Source organism: Ylistrum balloti, unplaced genomic scaffold (assembly GCF_031769215.1).
Source record: "Ylistrum balloti isolate Yb309-2 unplaced genomic scaffold, AGI_CSIRO_Ybal_v1 Utg370540, whole genome shotgun sequence".
Taxonomy (NCBI): Eukaryota; Metazoa; Mollusca; class Bivalvia; order Pectinida; family Pectinidae; genus Ylistrum; species Ylistrum balloti.
The window spans coordinates 129,937-153,632 of NW_026782343.1; the positions used below are offsets into that span (position 1 = coordinate 129,937).

Below are 23,696 nucleotides of genomic sequence, written 5' to 3' on the forward strand. Positions count from 1 at the left end.
TCTGATCATTTGGCCGCCTACACCAATCCAGTTCCGTAATAATGTTCCGTACACCACTACACGTACACTGCAGGCCAGCCTCCTACTTTCACTACACAGCCTACTACTAACAAAATTATGGAAAACCCTGATAGTAAAAGACTTGCATAAACTGCTGCCCTTGTACCTTGCAGTGAAGCTACCAGAGGACAACTTACAGTCTATCTCAGAAACCAAAATCCTCATAAACTGAAACATTTCTTGTTAAAGAAATATCTTCTGCTGATGGACAAGTGAAAGTTAAGTTATTATAATAAGTACATTTTGTGTAAATTTGAAAGTTTGTTCCTCCCTAGGAATCCATACAAAAGTTGTCGCTAGTTGGTAATACTTTCATATATATGCTGGGAATACCTGTACTCTGCAACACCTCCAGCATGTTTTTTCATGGCTGTAGCTGAACTCATGCCATAAAACAGTTTAAACTTCTTTCCGTTCTTTTCCACAATTTCTCCACCAGATTCAGTGTGCCCAGCAAACATACCGCCCAGCATGACAAAGTCAGCACCAGCTCCAAATGCCTTGGAAACATCTCCTGGACAGGTACAGCCACCGTCCTATTGATGGATACAGAGTAGGCATTAATACTGATGCCAAAACAGCTATCATGATAGAATTGCAATAGTGAAAACACCATTTAATAACATTGCGATCGTCTAGTGAATATAGCACTACGATCACAATTCTTTTTTTACCTTTGAAAGATCTTTTTTCTAACCCAGAAATAAAGCAAGGTCACAATTATATTTAGATAATGTTATAGCTGAAAAAAATTACATATTTAGATAATGTTATAGCTGAAAAAAATTACATATTTAGATAATGTTATAGCTGAAAAAAAATTACATATTTAGATAATGTTATAGCTGAAATTTTTTTTACATATTTAGATAATGTTATAGCTGAAAAAAAATTTACATATTTAGATAATGTTATAGCTGAAAAAAAATTTACATATTTAGATAATGTTATAGCTGAAAAAAAAATTACATATTTAGATAATGTTATAGCTGAAAAAAAATTTACATATTTAGATAATGTTATAGCTGAAAAAAAAATTACATATTTAGATAATGTTATAGCTGAAAAAAAAATTACATATTTAGATAATGTTATAGCTGAAAAAAAATTTACATATTTAGATAATGTTATAGCTGAAAAAAAAATTACATATTTAGATAATGTTATAGCTGAAAAAAAATTTACATATTTAGATAATGTTATAGCTGAAAAAAAAATTACACTTTGGTTCTGTTTTTGCTATATCTTTGTATTATTTATTTTACATATAAACATGCTATTCTGTAATACAATTTTCATATCAGTCTTAGTTTTAAAATAAATTCTGTATCAGTTTCCTCTTTATTTTAAACTTTTTCATGTTTTAAAAGGTGTATAATTAACAAGTGATATAATTATTTGGTTTTGACAGCAATTTTGACACACTTCATACACTGTATACACAGCTTTGTCAAAATGAAAAAGTTTTAAGTGTGATAAGTTTTGAGACACTTTCTTGTTAATATTTACATAACCAAAATAATGCCATATTGCTGATTTTGCCTTTATATTGGGAACAAATTTTAAAATGCTGCTACTTTCTGCCATATTATTTATCAAATTGGGTCATTTCAAGAATGGGTGTAAAATATGGATACAGAGTTAAAGAAATCACTATGTCCTTTAAACGTATATTTCGTAGATTTAGAAACAGTAAAAACTTGTGCTGAAAATTCTGTTTCCATTTTAAGTAGGTGATTTGTGCAGATCTTGTATTTCTTTAACGGTCATGATAGTTAACGATTTGAAAATAAGCTACCTATCTATTGCTATCGAGAGCAAAGTTATCGCAATACATTCATAAGTCAATCTATCACCGTTAGTGTGAAGTGAACATTATGAAATCAAAACTATGTAGATCAGTACCAAATATATACATGTCCATTCCAACAGGCTGTTTTTATTAATTTTGTTGAAGGCTTTTTGCTTGATTTTCTATTTTTAGCAAAATCAATACTTAAATAGATCAGAATATGTGTATTACATGTCAAGGAAGCCTTAATTATGAACAGTATCAACAAATGATTGAGAATTGCATTGTTACAATTTGGTTGCACTAGTGTGTACTAAAGGGAATTAAAACTTGCGTCATCATAACTATACCTGAAGAAACTTGTCAACAGTGTATGTATAACTGTGTCAGATTAATATATTAAGACTAAAGCCATCCTTACAGAGATAATGTGGCCGCCAAGACCATGAGCAGCATCCGCACACTCTATGACTGCACTGAGCTGTGGGTAACCAACACCAGTCTTCTTGCGTGTGGTGCAAACACTTCCTGGGCCAATGCCAACCTTGATGATGTCAGCTCCTGACAAGATCAACTCCTCAACCATCTCCCCTGTCACAACATTACCTGCCTACAAACACAACAAATGTATGTAGATTTAAACATCTCCCCTGTCACAACATTACCTGCCTACAAACAGAACAGAGGTATGTAGATTTAAACATCTCCCCTGTCACGACATTACCTGCCTACAAACAGAACACAGGTATGTAGATTTAAACATCTCCCCTGTCACGACATTACCTGCCTACAAACAGAACACAGGTATGTAGATTTAAACATCTCCCCTGTCACAACATTACCTGCCTACAAACAGAACACAGGTATGTAGATTTAAACATCTCCCCTGTCACAACATTACCTGCCTACAAACAGAACACAGGTATGTAGATTTAAACATCTCCCCTGTCACAACATTACCTGCCTACAAACAGAACACAGGTATGTAGATTTAAACAAGTGAATACTAATATCAAATCATGATCAAAGCACATCTTTCATTTTTTCTTTCCATGCTTATAATAGTAACCAATTACCTGATATCTGCATGTGTCCAATGATTTAAGAACAATTTTTTGAAAATGTACATTTTTCAGACCTAATCCCAAAACTACAATACATTTACATGTACATTTACAACTGAAATTTGTATGCAAAACAAGTACAATTATCATTATCATGTTTTTTTTTCTGACTGAAATATTGTGGAAAACCTTGATTGATGATACTTAAATTTTCATGTTTTTGTACAATGAGTGAAAAATTTCCAAGCAATGCATCTTGCTTTGATGGAATTTGTCTCAAGAGCGACTCAAATTCATCACCCTATAAATTGACCAAAGCAAGATTCAATATTTATTTTAAATAAGATGGTTCAAGACATAAACCAGATAAGAATCAAGGAAGGAAATTAAACTTTGAAGACGTGACAATGTAATATGTAGAAACACTCTGATATTTTACCATAATTGTGTGATTTGGGAATCTTTTTCTGACATCTCTGACAAATTGAACAAAATGTTCGGAGTAACCATTGGCAACGTCGACACAGATGTATTTGATGTCAGGAACGGCCTCTAGTATATCACAGATCTTCCTCAAGTCTCCTTCACCTGTTCCAGTGCTCACTGCAACATGCTGTCATAAAAATACTCAACAGATTAGATTTCTGTCTTATTTCCTGATTTTAGTGCAATTTGTAATATAAATGCCAGAATTATTACTCTAGTAATTTTATACATGTATCATTATAGGTCTCAGTTCATTAGGGTATCTTAACTTCCACAATGTTCCTCTAAATAGTACAGTTTTATAAAACATTGTTTCCCAGATATGTGTATGATTTCTCAAGAGAATTATATTCCGACGAGTCCTCTCAGTGAATATCCAATTCTGGATTTGATGACAAACCAATTTTACATGTTTTAAAATACCATATCTATAAATATGTATACAAACCTGTATGATATCTTTGGCTTCTTCTGCAAACTGCTTCCAGGCCTCCACAGAGTAGTGCTTGTGTATACAAGTGAACATGGCATGCTGCAAAAGTAAATGATTTGTTTGTTTGATTATCTCATGAACAGCCCTTATGGTTGGGTTCTCTTTGTAGAAGCTGGTGGGTACCTCACCGGGTTCTCTTTGTAGAAGCTGGTGGGTAACTCACCGGTTCTCTTTGTAGAAGCTGGTGGGTAACTCACTGGGTTCTCTTAGTAGAAGCTGGTGGGTACCTCACCGGGTTCTCTTTGTAGAAGCTGGTGGGTACCTCACCGGTTCTCTTTGTAGAAGCTGGTGGGTAACTCACCGGGTTCTCTTCGTAGAAGCTGGTGGGTACCTCACCAGGTTCTCTTTGTAGAAGCTGGTGGATACCTCACCGGGTTCTCTTCGTAGAAGCTGGTGGGTAACTCACTGGGTTCTCTTTGTGGAAGCTGGTGGGTACCTCACCGGGTTCTCTTTGTAGAAGCTGGTGGATACCTCACCAGGTTCTACTTGTAGAAGCTGGTGGGTACCTCACTAGGTTCTCTTTGTAGAAGCTGGTGGGTACCTCACTGAACAACATATTGGAGGTTTGCTATATGCTATCCAGATGAATATAGGACAAGTGTCTTGCCCAAGACACAACCACATCAGCACAGACCAGTCCATTTATTAATTTCCTAAGAAACTCAATCTGCTACTAGGTTGGAACATGGGACCGTGAACGTCTGGTCTTCACCAAGGGTTACGTAGACAAATGCTAACAGACTGAACTATCATTGCCCATTTTAAAAAGAGTATCAGTGAAATTGATGAATGCTACCAAAAATTATTTTACTGGACACCAAATTCAACAAAGGGCAATAATTCTGTAATCATGGGGTTGTCGGTCTTGAATTTAATTCACTGCAAATTGTCTTAGTATAACTTATGTCTACACCAAATTGAAATCCTAGATTCAATGCAAAGAAATTGATGCTCTAGACACAAATTTGATGTAAAGGTAATAACTCGGTAATTAAGGGGTTGCAGGCCCCAAATTAAGGTATACACCAAGTTTCATTACCCTAATTTAAATACAAGCCAAATGGTTCCAACTTTATTACAATGTACATTGTCTTAAGAAGACCGAAGTATACACCAACTTTCATCATCAAAATTCAAATGCAAGTAAGCACCAGACACAAAATTTTAACAAAGGACAATAACTCTGTAATATTGGAGTTACAGGCCCTGAATTTGATACACTGAACATCGTCTCAGCAACTATGCCCCCCAAAAATGTTCAGGATAATAAAAAGTAAGAAGTAAATGAACATCTCATCATTGTATACCTTGCCCATAGCCTACAAACATCTCATCATTATAAACCTTGCCCATAGCCTACAATCATCTCATCACTGTATACCTTGCCCATAGCCTACAATCATCTCATCATTGTATACCTTGCCCATAGCCTACAAACATCTCATCATTGTATACCTTGCCCATAGCCTACAATCACCTCATCACTGTATACCCTGCCCATAGCCTACAATCACCTCATCATTGTATAGCCTGCCCATAGCCTACAAACATCTCATCATTGTATACCTTGCCCATAGCCTACAAACATCTCATCATTGTATATCCTGCCCAAAGCCTACAAACAACTCATCATTGTATACCCTGCCCATAGCCTACAAACATCTCATCATTGTATACCTTGCCCATAGCCTACAAACATCTCATCATTGTATACCCTGCCCATAGCCTACAAACAACCCATCATTGTATACCCTGCCCATAGCCTACAATCACCTCATCATTATAAACCTTGCCCATAGCCTACAAACATCTCATCATTGTATACCTTGCCCATAGCCTACAAACATCTCATCATTGTATACCCTGCCCATAGCCTACAAACATCTCATCATTGTATACCCTGCCCATAGCCTACAATCACCTCATCATTGTATACCGTGCCCATAGCCTACAATCACCTCATCATTATAAACCATACCCATAGCCTACAATCACCTCATCATTATAAACCTTGCCCACAGCCTACAAACATCTCATCATTGTATACCTTGCCCATAGCCTACAAACAACTCATCATTGTATACCTTGCCCATAGCCTACAAACAACCCATCATTGTATACCCTGCCCATAGCCTACAAACATCTCATCATTGTATACCCTGCCCATAGCCTACAAACATCTCATCATTGTATACCTTGCCCATAGCCTACAAACATCTCATCATTGTATACCCTGCCCATAGCCTACAAACAACCCATCATTGTATACCCTGCCCATAGCCTACAATCACCTCATCATTATAAACCTTGCCCATAGCCTACAAACATCTCATCATTGTATACCTTGCCCATAGCCTACAAACATCTCATCATTGTATACCCTGCCCATAGCCTACAAACATCTCATCATTGTATACCCTGCCCATAGCCTACAATCACCTCATCATTGTATACCGTGCCCATAGCCTACAATCACCTCATCATTATAAACCTTGCCCACAGCCTACAAACATCTCATCATTGTATATCTTGCCCATAGCCTACAAACAACTCATCATTGTATACCTTGCCCATAGCCTACAAACAACCCATCATTGTATACCCTGCCCATAGCCTACAAACATCTCATCATTGTATACCTTGCCCATAGCCTACAAACAACTCATCATTGTATACCTTGCCCATAGCCTACAAACAACCCATCATTGTATACCCTGCCCATAGCCTACAATCACCTCATCATTATAAACCTTGCCCATAGCCTACAATCATCTCATCACTGTATACCTTGCCAATAGCCTACAATCACCTCATCATTATAAACCTTGCCCATAGCCTACAAACATCTCATCATTATAAACCTTGCCCATAGCCTACAAACATCTCATCACTGTATACCTTGCCCATAGCCTACAATCACCTCATCACTGTATACCCTACCCATTGCCTACAAACATCTCATCATTGTATACCTTGCCCATAGCCTTTGCCATCTCAAATGTTCCTGTGGTGTCCATGTTGGCGACCATGATGGGGATCCCATAGTAATTCTGACCGGAGTTCCTGAAGGTGAATGTTCGAGTCAGATCAACCTACAACAGAGAAAATCATCTAGACTCCACAATCAACTATCAGTCTAACATGATAGTGTTATAATACGTGGTCTAAGGACAATCAAGACAGCTTCTGTTGTTTACCCTACAAACACTACTCACGAGAAATATTACCTATTCCCGCATTAAGACCAGAATATGAATCATCATAACCTCCAAGTCAACTACATGCAGCTAGGAAGATAGGCTTATTACAGAACAATGATAGTATTGTGTGAGAATTTCTAATTAGACAGCTATATATGGGAGGGTTAATTAAATGGTTATATAAGTAAATTCCAGACATAGCTTCTTATAATAGGATAAATGTATGGCCACTGCTTCCTACACATGGCATTTATGCTGTATAGTTGAAATACAATGTCTATATTTTGAAGGCTATATCATACAATTATAGCCTGTTGATGAGGTCAATCAATGATTTTATTGCACCAACCAAAAACAACATTGACCGACGTCAAAGTCTGATGTAGATATTATTCTTGATTGGTGCGTAAATCTTGGATTGACACATATCAACATACTATAATTGCTTTATCAATTTAGACTAAAACTGCTGGAGGAAAACAAAATTTTGATATTTCAAGCATTATCAACAACCACAATAAAACACTTATGGTTCTTATTTCAAGTAAATCACAGCAAAGTGAGGTCTGCAAAAGTAGGGAGACAATGCTTTCCAGGAGGTGGGTGGTACAAACTTGGTAACTCCTCATCCTAATTCCATCTCAGGGAAAATTTTCAAAGTCTCCAGAATCAGCACACAAACTTTTTTATATGTCAAATACTGTAAACCGTCTTGCTGCTGTCAAGGCAGTCTGTTTGACAATGGAATCAATCCAGTCCATCGGGTTTTTAATTTGGTACGTAATGAAGAAGCAAACCTTGTAGAAGCAGCTATTGTTAATTGGTTAGCAATAAATATACGCATCAAAGAGAATAAAGTTAGAGGTGTTCCAAAAATTGAAAGTACCTTGTCACACAAGTCTTTTCTGGTCAATAGAAAACATAGAATTACAATGAAATATATAGAAAATCTGTATGACAGTAATTAAAGACAGCTTAAATAGTATGTATATAATATGTACATGTGGATCTACCTTATTTCAGACAGAAACACGTAACAACTTTTCTCTGTCAGTTTGACTTCTTTTGTTATTTAAAAAAAAAATCTCTATCCTGGTTCTTCATTTTCATTCAAAGAGAACTTTTATTGCTGTCAAAAATTTACATGTTACATCATGTATACTATTCTATTAAATATGCTTCATATGTTTACAAAATATATGTACAGAATATATTATGGAAACAGATTATCCCTCAAGAAAACTTTTACAAGATGTCATGGAACAAAAAAACATGTTCAACTTATATAACTTTCATAGCACAGTATATGAAACAATATATATATCTATATGAAGTTTTATTTCTAAATATTTTCATGTGTAATGGTATTTTATTCATTCAATCAAACCGATATCTTTCACACTGTCAGATATCATGTGTATAACATCAACTGTCCTATTCAATTCAACAAATTAATGACTGGTTCCAAAGCTTTTCTTTTAGACACATAAGCGTGAGGTCACACCTGATCACACAGAATTTTATCAAACAGAATTTGACATTTCACTAGCAAATATTTATTCTATATCAGTAATTAATCTACAATTTATTTTCACAAATCCTTTTCAACTTCATTGCTATCAAAACAACGAGTCCCATAATGTTACATTTAATTACATTTTGTAATTTCTATCAACATTCCATAAGTACAGGAATCACGACATGCATGTTGATTTATCACAGTTAATTGAGTATTTTTTTATAAGTTAAAACAATTTTAAACTGTGTATTACAGGTAAAATGGGGTGTATGTGGGCTTCACAAATTACTATGCAGATATTGATGATTTGGTTTTAGGTTTAATTAAGTAATTCTGACAAATGCATCCACTCTGTTAAAACCACTGCAACCTTGTCAGCAAGGACATGCATGTGTAGCATGTACAGCATGCTCAACAAAACCATAACAATCAGTCTTTGGCAAGGTTTGTAGGAGCTTTCAGTTTATTCAAACACCATTTACAACAAATTTGATTCTGTTTGTTTCACAATTAAACAGGTTTACAAAAATGGACCAGCAAATTTTCTTACATTTTTACTTTTCCGTGATCAAGATATATCTTTATGGTACATTTCAGATGTCAGTCAATACATCTGGTAATTCATTTCAGTTGTCATTCATTTCAGTTGTCATTCATTTCAGTTGTCAGTCTATACATCTGGTAATTCATTTCAGTTGTCAGTCTACACATCTGGTAATTCATTTGAGTTGTCAGTCTATACATCTGGTACATCATTTCTGTTGTCAGTCTATACATCTGGTACATCATTTGAGTAACCAGTCAATACATCTGGTACATCATTTTAGTTGTCAGTCAATACATCTGGTACATCATTTGAGTAACCAGTCAATACATCTGATACATCAATTCAGTTGTCAGTCTATACATCTGGGAATTCATTTCAGTTGTCATTCATTTCAGTTGTCAGTCTATACATCTGGTAATTCATTTCAGTTGTCATTCATTTCAGTTGTCAGTCTATACATCTGATACATCAATTCAGTTGTCAGTCTATACATCTGGTAATTCATTTCAGTTGTCATTCATTTCAGTTGTCAGTCTATACATCTGGTACATCATTTCAGTTGTCAGTCTATACATCTGGTAATTCATTTCAGTTGTCATTCATTTCAGTTGTCAGTCTATACATCTGGTACATCATTTTAATTGTCAGTCTATACATCTGGTACATCATTTCAGTTGTCAGTCTATACATCTGGTACATCATTTCAGTTGTCAGTCTATACATCTGGTAATTCATTTCAGTTGTCAGTTTATACATCATTTCAGTTGTCAGTCTATACATCTGGTAATTCATTTCAGTTGTCAGTCTATACATCTGGTACATAATTTTAATTGTCAGTCTATACATCTGGTACATCATTTCAGTTGTCAGTCTATACATCTGGTAATTCATTTCAGTTGTCAGTCTATACATCTGGTACATCATTTCAGTTGTCAGTCTACATACATCTGGTACATACATTCATTTCATCAGTCTATACATCTGGTACATCATTTCAGTTGTCAGTCTATACATCTGGTACATCATTTCAGTTGTCAGTCTATACATCTGGTACAGTTGTCATTTCAGTTGTCAGTCAGTATACATCTGGTACATCATTTTAGTTGTCAGTCTATACATCTGGTACATCATTTCAGTTATACATCTGGTACATCTCTGGTACATCATTTAACCAGGTCAGTCTATACATAATTTTAGTTGTCAGTCAATACATCTGGTACATCATTTGAGTAACCAGTCAATACATCTGGTACATCATTTGAGTTGTCAGTCTATACATCTGGTACATCATTTTAGTTGTCAGTCTATACATCTGGTACATAATTTTAGTTGTCAGTCAATACATCTGGTACATCATTTGAGTAACCAGTCAATACATCTGGTACATCATTTGAGTAACCTGTCTATACATCTGGTACATCGTTTCTGTTGTCAGTCAATACATCTGGTACATCATTTCAGTTGTCAGTCTATACATCTGGTACATCATTTGAGTTGTCAGTCTATACATCTGGTACATCATTTTAGTTGTCAGTCTATACATCTGGTACATCATTTGGTACATCATTTCAGTTGTCAGTCAATACATCTGGTGTCAGTCTATACATCTGGTATTGATCATTTCAGTTGTCTAGTCTATACATCTGGTACATTCAGTTGTCAGTCTATACATCTGGTAATTCATTTCAGTTGTCAGTCTATACACCTGGTACATCATTTGAGTTGTCAGTCTATACATCTAGTACATCATTTTAGTTGTCAGTCTATACATCTGGTACATCATTTTAGTTGTCAGTCTATACATCTGGTACATAGTTGTCAGTCTATACATCTGGTACATCATTTCAGTTGTTTACATCTGGTACATCATTTTAGTTGTCAGTCAATACATCTGGTACATCATTTGAGTAACCAGTCAATACATCCGGCACATAATTTTAGTTGTCAGTCTATACATCTGGGAATTCATTTCAGTTGTCAGTCTATACATCTGGTACATCATTTCAGTTGTCATAATTTTAGTTGTCAGTCAATATACATCTGAGTTGTCAGTATACATCATTTCAGTTGTCAGTCTATACATCTGGTACATCAGTTTTTTAGTTGTCAGTCTATACATCTGGTACATAATTTTAGTTGTCAGTCAATACATCTGGTACATCATTTGAGTAACCAGTCAATACATCTGGTACATCATTTGAGTTGTCAGTCTATACATCTGGTACATAATTTTAGTTGTCAGTCAATACATCTGGTACATCATTTGAGTAACCAGTCTATACATCTGGTACATCGTTTCTGTTGTCAGTCAATACATCTGGTACATCATTTCAGTTGTCAGTCTATACATCTGGTACATCATTTGAGTTGTCAGTCTATACATCTGGTAATTCATTTCAGTTGTCAGTCTATACATCTGGTAATTCATTTCAGTTGTCATTCATTTCAGTTGTCAGTCTATACATCTGGTACATCATTTGAGTTGTCAGTCTATACATCTGGTACATCATTTGAGTTGTCAGTCTATACATCTGGTACATCATTTTAGTTGTCAGTCTATACATCTGGTACATAATTTTAGTTGTCAGTCAATACATCTGGTACATCATTTGAGTTGTCAGTCTATACATCTGGTACATTCATTCAGTTGTCAGTCAATACATACATCTGGTACATCATTTCAGTTGTCAGTCTATACATCTGGTACATCATTTCAGTTGTCAGTCTATACATCTGGTAATTCATTTCAGTTGTCAGTCTATACATCTGGTAATTCATTTCAGTTGTCAGTCTATACATCTGGTACATCATTTTAATTGTCAGTCTATACATCTGGTACATCATTTCAGTTGTCAGTCTATACATCTGGTACATCATTTTAGTTGTCAGTCTATACATCTGGTACATCATTTTAGTTGTCAGTCTATACATCTGGTACATAATTTTAGTTGTCAGTCAATACATCTGGTACATCATTTGAGTAACCAGTCAATACATCTGGTACATCATTTCAGTTGTCAGTCTATACATCTGGTACTTCATTCCAGTTGTCCGTCAATATATTATACATATAGTACTTCATTTTAGTTGTCGGCCAATAAATATGGTAAATAACCTTCCTTTTCATGCTCCACCTGTAGCTAATTAGGGTCAAACTGGAGGCATTAAGTATCTTTGATAAAGATGTAGAGTTTTCTGATATGGGGCTTCACATGATTGAATATCCAATAAACATATATAAGTAGGATTTGATTGCTTTAGACTAATTTTTTATATTAAGAGGGATATTCAATCACACTCATGACCATGCAAAAGAAAACAAATAACAGTGACCCACCAAACAGGAAACTGGTGTATATATTACAGGTAATAGCCAGGTGTGTTATTACAATGCATGAGGGTCATAGTCAGTTTGTTACTAAAGATAGAACAGAACACTTGATACGACGGTGTGTGATTGCTCACTGTACATGGTCAAACTAGTATTGGAACAAGAAGACAATGGCTTCATAAGTCTTAAGCAACTTGTTTTACAACTAAATGACATACTTCTATACACTAGATCTAGCATTGTCTTTTGTTTGCTAAAACATTCACCCTTTTCCCTCTTGTAAAAAATGTTAAGCAATAACTCAAATTACTTATACTGTGAATAAAAAAAATCTTTATTTTATAATTTACATACTAACCTTTTAGTAAAATCTACATGTACAATGTTCTTTGCCAGTTTTGATAATCATAATGCCAATACATTGCACTTATAATTTCCAATCTCATCTAACTACTACATCAATTTTCAAAACATACACTACAAGACATGATATATAAAACACACTACAGGACCTGTGTGATTTCACACTATCTATATATAAAACACACTACAGGACCTGTGTGATTTCACACTATCTATATATAAAACACTACAGGACCTGTGTGATTTTACACTATCTATATATAAAACACACTTACAGGACCTGTGTGATTTCACACTATCTATATATAAAACACACTTACAGGACCTGTGTGATTTCACACTATCTATATATAAAACACTACAGGACCTGTGTGATTTCACACTATCTATATACAAAACACTACAGGACCTGTGTGATTTCACACTATCTATATACAAAACACTACAGGACCTGTGTGATTTCACACTATCTATATATAAAACACTACAGGACCTGTGTGATTTCACACTATCTATATACAAAACACTACAGGACCTGTGTGATTTCACACTATCTATATATAAAACACTACAGGACCTGTGTGATTTCACACTATCTATATACAAAACACTACAGGACCTGTGTGATTTCACACTATCTATATACAAAACACTACAGGACCTGTGTGATTTCACACTATCTATATACAAAACACTACAGGACCTGTGTGATTTCACACTATCTATATATAAAACACACTTACAGGACCTGTGTGATTTCACACTATCTATATATAAAACACTACAGGACCTGTGTGATTTCACACTATCTATATATAAAACACACTTACAGGACCTGTGTGATTTCACACTATCTATATATAAAACACTACAGGACCTGTGTGATTTCACACTATCTATATACAAAACACTACAGGACCTGTGTGATTTCACACTATCTATATACAAAACACTACAGGACCTGTGTGATTTCACACTATCTATATATAAAACACTACAGGACCTGTGTGATTTCACACTATCTATATACAAAACACTACAGGACCTGTGTGATTTCACACTATCTATATATAAAACACTACAGGACCTGTGTGATTTCACACTATCTATATACAAAACACTACAGGACCTGTGTGATTTCACACTATCTATATACAAAACACTACAGGACCTGTGTGATTTCACACTATCTATATATAAAACACTACAGGACCTGTGTGATTTCACACTATCTATATATAAAACACACTTACAGGACCTGTGTGATTTCACACTATCTATATATAAAACACTACAGGACCTGTGTGATTTCACACTATCTATATATAAAACACACTTACAGGACCTGTGTGATTTCACACTATCTATATATAAAACACTACAGGACCTGTGTGATTTACTATATACAAAGGAAAGTATATTATGTATGTGACCACTACAATGGTAGAAATATTAGCAGACATTCCACATGTCTATACCAGGCCTGTGTTATTGGTACCTAGACTACTTAATGGTATGTTTACAAGTAGTACTAGCTCAAGTTGAGCATCTTCCTACATTTACTAACTAGTGACTTGTACACATACACCTTGTACCATATTCAACTTAGTAAGAAGCCTAGCTCTAGATGCTTATACTAAAGTTCAGTATTTTGCACAAAAAAAGTATAATGTGTGTTATAAATCTAGCTAGTAATACATACTCATACCAGTGTATGTATAGATGAAGTAATCTTACTGACTAAGCTGTGCGTAATCAATTAACAGACACCCAGTAGTATGGGGGTGGATAATTGAAGAAGTCTGACCCTACTGTGAAAATCATAGCATTAGTGTAAATCCAGACAAAATGTTACACAATCTTATATCAGCTGTTTATTCCTTCAGATGGATTGTACATCTGATTATGTACAGCAAATCACATTCCGTATCAGTAGTTTTACCACAAATACATGTATAGCTTCCAAATAACATTCAGTCTAACATGGTACATGATAACATAGTGTGTTTCAGCATATAATCCTGACAATACATGTAAATTGTTGATCATTTCATGCCATTCTTAATTAGATAAAACCTACTTCGGATGTTTACAAGTGATATCTCTTCCATTTAATTTAAATGATGCCATCAGAGCTAAATGATGTCCCTACTCATCCAACACATTATCTCTATCCATCACCATCATCATTACTGACCTCTACAGCTCTCTACCCATCACCATCATCATTACTGACCTCTACAGCTCTCTACCCATCACCATCATCATTACTGACCTCTACAGCTCTCTACCCATCACCATCATCATTACTGACCTCTACAGCTCTCTATCCATCACCATCATCATAACTGACCTCTACAGCTCTCTACACACGTTATCATGCTTGTTACTGACCTCTACAGCTCTCTACACACGTTACCATGCTTGTTACTGACCTCTACAGCTCTCTACACACGTTACCATGCTTGTTACTGACCTCTACAGCTCTACACACACGTTATCATGCTTGTACTGACCTCTACAGCTCTCTACACACACGTTACCATGCTTGTTACTGACCTCTACAGCTCTCTACACACACGTTACCATGCTTGTTACTGACCTCTACAGCTCTCTACACACACGTTACCATGCTTGTTACTGACCTCTACAGCTCTCTACACACACGTTACCATGCTTGTTACTGACCTCTACATCTCTCTACACACACGTTACCATGCTTGTTACTGACCTCTACAGCTCTCTACACATGTTACCATGCTTGTTACTGACCTCTACAGCTCTCTACACATGTTACCATGCTTGTTACTGACCTCTACAGCTCTCTACACACACGTTACCATGCTTGTTACTGACCTCTACAGCTCTCTACACACGTTACCATGCTTGTTACTGACCTCTACAGCTCTCTACACACGTTACCATGCTTGTTACTGACCTCTACAGCTCTCTACACATGTTACCATGCTTGTTACTGACCTCTACAGCTCTACACACATGTTACCATGCTTGTTACTGACCTCTACAGCTCTATACACACGTTATCATGCTTGTTACTGACCTCTACAGCTCTCTACACATGTTACCATGCTTGTTACTGACCTCTACAGCTCTCTACACACGTTACCATGCTTGTTACTGACCTCTACAGCTCTCTACACACATGTTATCATGCTTGTTACTGACCTCTACAGCTCTCTACACACGTTATCATGCTTGTTACTGACCTCTACAGCTCTCTACACACGTTACCATGCTTGTTACTGACCTCTACAGCTCTCTACACACATGTTACCATGCTTGTTACTGACCTCTACAGCTCTCTACACACGTTACCATGCTTGTTACTGACCTCTACAGCTCTCTACACACACGTTATCATGCTTGTTACTGACCTCTACAGCTCTCTACACATGTTACCATGCTTGTTACTGACCTCTACAGCTCTCTACACACGTTATCATGCTTGTTACTGACCTCTACAGCTCTCTACACATGTTACCATGCTTGTTACTGACCTCTACAGCTCTCTACACACATGTTATCATGCTTGTTACTGACCTCTACAGCTCTCTACACACGTTATCATGCTTGTTACTGACCTCTACAGCTCTCTACACACATGTTATGAAGCTTGTTACTGACCTCTACAGCTCTCTACACACGTTATCATGCTTGTTACTGACCTCTACAGCTCTCTACACATGTTACCATGCTTGTTACTGACCTCTACAGCTCTCTACACGTTACCATGCTTGTTACTGACCTCTACAGCTCTCTATACACATCAGGGTTTTCCATCATTTTGTTAGTAGTAGGCTGTGTAGTGAAAGTAGGAGGCTGGCCTGCTGTGTACGTGTAGTCATGTACGGAACATTATTACGGAACTGGATTGGTGTAGGCGGCCAAATGAGCAAAGTAGCCGGTCAAATTGGCCGGCAACCGGCTCTTATGGAAAACCCTGCATGTGTAACCATGCTTGTTACTGACCTCTACAACTCTCTACATATGTTACCATGCTTGTTACTGACCTCTACAGCTCTCTATACACATGTTATCATGCTTGTTACTGACCTCTACAGCTCTCTTCACATGTTACCATGCTTGTTACTGACCTCTACAACTCTCTACATATGTTACCATGCTTGTTACTGACCTCTACAGCTCTCTACACATGTTACCATGCTTGTTACTGACCTCTACAGCTCTATACACACATTACCATGCTTGTTACTGACCTCTACAGCTCTCTACACACATTACCATGCTTGTTACTGACCTCTACAGCTCTCTACACACATGTTACCATGCTTGTTACTGACCTCTACAGCTCTCTACACACACGTTATCATGCTTGTTACTGACCTCTACAGCTCTCTACACACATTACCATGCTTGTTACTGACCTCTACAGCTCTCTACACACACATTACCATGCTTGTTACTGACCTCTACAGCTCTCTACACACATTACCAGGCTTGTTACTGACCTCTACAGCTCTCTACACACATGTTACCATGCTTGTTACTGACCTCTATAGCTCTCTACACACATTACCATGCTTGTTACTGACCTCTACAGTTCTCTACACATGTTACCATGCTTGTTACTGACCTCTACACACATGTTACCATGCTTGTTACTGACCTCTACAGCTCTCTACACACGTTATCATGCTTGTTACTGACCTCTACAGCTCTATACACACGTTATCATGCTTGTTACTGACCTCTACAGTTCTCTACACACACGTTACCATGCTTGTTACTGACCTCTACAGCTCTATACACACGTTATCATGCTTGTTACTGACCTCTACAGCTCTCTACACACGTTATCATGCTTGTTACTGACCTCTACAGCTCTCTACACATGTTACCATGCTTGTTACTGACCTCTACAGCTCTCTACACACATGTTATCATGCTTGTTACTGACCTCTACAGCTCTATACACACGTTATCATACTTGTTACTGACCTCTACAGCTTTCTACACACATGTTATCATACTTGTTACTGACCTCTACAGCTCTCTACACACGTTATCATACTTGTTACTGACCTCTACAGCTATCTACACATGTTATCATGCTTGTTACTGACCTCTACAGCTCCCTACACATTACCATGCTTGTTACTGACCTCTACAGCTCTCTACACACATTATCATACTTGTTACTGACCTCTACAGCTCTCTACACATGTTATCATGCTTGTTACTGACCTCTACAGCTCTCTACACACGTTACCATGCTTGTTACTGACCTCTACAGCTCTCTACACACATGTTATCATGCTTGTTACTGACCTCTACAGCTCTCTACACACGTTACCATGCTTGTTACTGACCTCTACAGCTCTCTACACACATGTTATCATGCTTGTTACTGACCTCTACAGCTCTCTACACACGTTACCATGCTTGTTACTGACCTCTACAGCTCTCTACACACATGTTATCATGCTTGTTACTGACCTCTACAGTTCTCTACACATGTTACCATGCTTGTTACTGACCTCTAAAGCTCTCTACACACATGTTATCATTCTTGTTGTATTCTTCGATTTATAATGTATACTACAACAGCACAGACCTTATACAGTCACTGAAAATATCAGCACTTTATTGATCTCTTAGGACTCGCTTAATAGATCATACAAAAATTTCCGATTTATGTAAATAAATTTTCCCATTGCCTTAGTCATATGACCTAGCATTGTTGTTCAGCTTCACCACACAAGTGGTATAACACACACAAATAATTGTGCACTGATGATGGACAGCCTGCCTTGCAGGCCAAAATATGTTGGCATTTCTTGGAAACTTGACCTCGGGAGTAACGACTTTTTCCTTGAGAAATATGTTAGGTGAATCAGACAATTACATAACATATCCGCATTATACACAACATACACAAGAAACCAAAGAGAGTCTATTTACATCAATATAGTATCAAAGTGTCGAGGGCACTTAAAGGTGCTGTGCATGTATTGAAACACTTACAGGTAATGTTGCATGGAATACTCGTCCCCTTCTGTTAATCAAATTTTCTAAACAGATGTCCCATTTTAACAACAGAAAGTCTTCCCTCCAAAAACCAGTGTCTTGAAAGGAAGGACACAAAAACCAGAAAATAAGGCAAGAAAAACTTGACTTTGCATTAACTTGTACTTAATAATGAATGAAGTTTTAATCAAATTTGTCATCCTTAATTCAAAGTGATTATCTGGAAAACAAACTAAGACACTGACATGTCTGAAAGAACCTAGCTTTGTGTTCAAACTTTAAAAGGTAAATGTAACCATTGTCAGTATACACATAAAAACATGTAAAATAATACCTTGACCTTTAGATAAAGTGACCTTGAACCTTGGTCAGTTGACTACTGGTGTTATTCTGACAATCTTTGCTTACCTCATCTTTGATGCAGGGCCCTAAAAATGGCAATAAATTTCTCTTTTCTTAATAAGTGACCTTCACAGATGACCTTTTGTACCCAAACTCAATCTCACCAGTATATTTTCTAATTATAATAGATTGCATTAACTTTAAATACATTCTGTCAACCCTGTCACAAGTTATCATCTGGAAGCCAAAATATGATGACTTAAGTCTATTCTTAGTAACAGTGACCTTCATAGGTGACCTTTTAACCCCAAACTCATTCCCTGTTTATATTACTTCATAAGCTAACATTTGATAAAGTTGCTGCCAAATCCATCGATCATTTTTTAAGTTATCATATGGAAGTCAAAATTTGACAAAAAAAAGTTTTTAGCAATAGCGACCTTCATAGCAGACCTTTTTTTAGCAATAGCGACCTTCATAGCAGACCTTTTTTTTAGCAATAGCGACCTTCATAGCAGACCTTTCCACTCCAAATTCAATCTCACTCATACCTCATAACTTAACATTAAATGAAGTTTCATTCAAATCCATATATCTTTTCTCAAGTTATTGTTTGGAAACCAAACATATGGACAGACAGACTGACGGACAGACAGAGACAAACACTATAGTTCCCTCCAGTTTCATTTGCAGTAGACTAATAAAGGAATAAAACAAGAGATTATCAGAACATAACTTTATGAAGTGTAAAAATAATCTATCCTGCAACTAGAAATTACCAGGAAAAGGTGTTTTCTATATATAACAAGTATCATCATGACTAATGACTCTGTAAACTTGTGTTTATGACAAAATTTGGGCAAGAATTAAATTTTAAAAAGTGACCTTGAACTTTAACCTATGATGCATTTGCTTGTCTAAGGCATTAAATGGACTTACATATGGAATTAAAATATTACAACATTGGTTGATTTAAGCTCTCACGAAAATTAACAAGTTCAGAGATGGATGTCTTATGCCAATGCAAGGTGGGCTAAACAAACAGATCCTAGAGAGATATTTTAACATGATCGTGAGATTTTTCTTTCCTTTGAAATTGGTTCCAAACTCAAACATACACCCACATCTTGGGATCAATGTGCACACATCTAGGGACAAAGGAAAACATACGTATTATACCTAGAAACTTGACAATTACAAATCCAGTCATTCTCAATTCAAGAAATCAAAAGAAACAAAAAAAAATTATGACCATCAAGGCCATTGGAGGCAGTCTGCTAGTCAGTATTTAGAAAAAAGTCATCTGCATGAATTCAGCTTACCTCCACTTTGTTTGAAAGTTTTTTTATCAGAGTTAGAAAAGTACCTACATCACCTGCATAGTTATCATGCTTCAAGAGTGAACAAGTTGGTTGCACTGGGGAATGAGAACAAAACAAGAGGCCCATGGGCCTTAACGGTCATCTGACAAAAAGCAAGCCAAACCTAGAAAGTGGGTTGAGGTCATTCATTTGAACAAACTTGGTAGCCTCTCCTCCAAGCATCTTACAGGCCCAATATCAGCACTCATGGACGTTTGCTTGTTGAGAAGAAGTCGTTTGTATATTTTGACATATTTGACCCCTGCGACCTTGAAAGTTGTTCAAGGTCATTCATTTAAATAAACTTGGTAGCCTTTCCTCCCAGCATGCTACAGACCCAATATCGGCACTCATAGACTTTTGCTTATTGAGATGAAGTCCTTTGTATATTTTAACATATTTGACCCCTGTGACCTTTAAAGTGGGTCAAGGTCATTCATTTGAACAAACTTGGTAGTCCTTCATCCCAGCATGTCACAGGCCCAATATCTACACTCTGAGCCTTTTGGTTAATGAGAAGAAGTTGTTTAAAGATTTTAACATATTTGACCCCTGTGACCTTTAAAGTGGGTCAAGGTCATTCATTTGAACAAACTTGGTAGAGCTCCATGCCAGTATCCTCTGTGCCAAGTATTAGCCCCTTAGACCTTCTAGTATTTGAGAAGAAGTCGTTTGAATGAAAAGTTCACGGACGGCGCATGGCGCACGGCGGACGACGACGGACGAAGCATGATGACTATAGGTCATCGGACCCTTCGGGTCAGATGACCTAAAAAATAAAACCGGGTATTTGAGCACTGTTCCCGTTAAAGCATTGGTCAAGTTTATCTACTTCAGTATCGCAATACATGACAGTATAAAATCAGGAGAAGAAAAGTATAAATGCAGAGGTCCAGTAAAAACTTATCGTCTTTTTCATTAAAGGGTGGATGTGAAGTTTATCACCTACAAATTGAAGCATGTAATACTTTTAAGTATGAAGGTATAAATCGACAAGAAGCTGATGAACTATGAAATTATTTCATATCATTCGAGCAGCCTTAATCACACAAAATCTTGAGTTTCTCACACCATGGGAAGTATAGATCATGGAGCATAGTTATATCATTGTAGTGGAAATAGTCTGAAATACTTGTTGGTAAAAAAACACTGTTATGGCTGATCATACACTTTCCCTTTTACTCATTTATCTCGTTATGTTACCAACCACATGACAACATGAAACATACCATGGTAGAGTGTTAAAACACACTCATTTACATAGGGGAAGAAGCTGTGTGATGTTGGGTTTTTTGTAAGGAGAAGTTAGATAACTGTTCCCAGCATCTAAAAATAACTTTATCTGAGAAATATTCAAGACACTATCATGTGTTGGTATTGATATTAAAGCTGCTGACAATAGTTTTTAAAACATACTTCCATTTACAATCTTTATCATATCAAAGACATCAGTATTCACCTTCAATATGTATGTGCTCTATTCAGACTACACAACAAGCCCTTAAGTGACTATACACCTGCATGCTACTATACCTGTACAGGTATCTACCTTACCTGTTAAATGACATGTTCTTATACCTACTATAAAGACTGATTTTCACTGGTGGTAATGGTAAGTAATTAGTCTTACCTTGAAATATATCAAGAAACACATATACATATATGAAAAACAAGAGGCCCATGGGCCTTAACGGTCATCTGACAAAAAGCAAGCCAAACCTAGAAAGTGGGTTGAGGTCATTCATTTGAACAAACTTGGTAGCCTCTCCTCCAAGCATCTTACAGGCCCAATATCAGCACTCATGGATATTTTAACATATTTGACCCCTGTGACCTTGAAAGTGGGTTGAGGTCATTCATTTGAATAAACTTGGTAGCCTTTCCTCCCAGCATGCTACAGACCCAATATCGGCACTCATAGACTTTTGCTTATTGAGATGAAGTCCTTTGTATATTTTAACATATTTGACCCCTGTGACCTTGAAAGTGGGCCAAGGTCATTCATTTGAACAAACTTTGTAGGGCTCCATGCCAGCATGCTATGGGCCAAGTATTAGCCCCCTAGGCCTTCTAGTATTTGAGAAGAAGTTATTTAAAGATTTTGACATATTTGACCCCTGTGACCTTGAAAGTTGTTCAAGGTCATTCATTTAAACAAACTTGATAGCCCTTCATCCCAGCATGCCACAGGCACAATATCAGCAATCTGAGCCTTTTAGTTATTGAGAAAAAGTTGTTTAAAGATTTTAACATATTTGACCCCTGTGACCTTTAAAGTGGGTCAAGGTCATTCATTTGAACAAACTTGGTAGTCCTTCATCCCAGCATGTCACAGGCCCAATATCTACACTCTGAGCCTTTTGGTTAATGAGAAGAAGTTGTTTAAAGATTTTAACATATTTGACCCCTGTGACCTTGAAAGTGGGTTGAGGTCATTCATTTGAATAAACTTGGTAGCCTTTCCTCCCAGCATGCTACCAACCCAATATCGGCACTCATAGACTTTTGCTTATTGAGATGAAGTCCTTTGTATATTTTAACATATTTGACCCCTGTGACCTTGAAAGTGGGCCAAGGTCATTCATTTGAACAAACTTTGTAGGGCTCCATGCCAGCATGCTATGGGCCAAGTATTAGCCCCCTAGGCCTTCTAGTATTTGAGAAGAAGTTATTTAAAGATTTTGACATATTTGACCCCTGCGACCTTGAAAGTTGTTCAAGGTCATTCATTTAAATAAACTTGGTAGCCTTTCCTCCCAGCATGCTACAGACCCAATATCGGCACTCATAGACTTTTGCTTATTGAGATGAAGTCCTTTGTATATTTTAACATATTTGACCCCTGTGACCTTGAAAGTGGGCCAAGGTCATTCATTTGAACAAACTTTGTAGGGCTCCATGCCAGCATGCTATGGGCCAAGTATTAGCCCCCTAGGCCTTCTAGTATTTGAGAAGAAGTTATTTAAAGATTTTGACATATTTGACCCCTGTGACCTTGAAAGTTGTTCAAGGTCATTCATTTAAACAAACTTGATAGCCCTTCATCCCAGCATGCCACAGGCACAATATCAGCAATCTGAGCCTTTTGGTTATTGAGAAGAAGTTGTTTAAAGATTTTAACATATTTGA

The 23,696-nt window shown here is 36.6% G+C and overlaps 1 protein-coding gene across 2 annotated transcripts in view; it reads right to left on the minus strand.

The window, feature by feature from the left end:
- LOC132556012 (GMP reductase 1-like) overlaps positions 1–23,696 on the minus strand; it is a 30,668-nt gene that overhangs the window by 3,377 nt on the left and 3,595 nt on the right. For both annotated transcript variants that reach the window (XM_060220404.1, XM_060220402.1), the window contains 5 exons: positions 6,868–6,987; positions 3,851–3,934; positions 3,356–3,529; positions 2,274–2,462; positions 394–596 (listed from right to left, as the gene is read on the minus strand). In XM_060220404.1, coding sequence (XP_060076387.1) covers positions 394–596; positions 2,274–2,462; positions 3,356–3,529; positions 3,851–3,934; positions 6,868–6,987 — 770 coding nt within the window. The remainder of the gene's footprint in view (positions 1–393; positions 597–2,273; positions 2,463–3,355; positions 3,530–3,850; positions 3,935–6,867; positions 6,988–23,696) is intronic.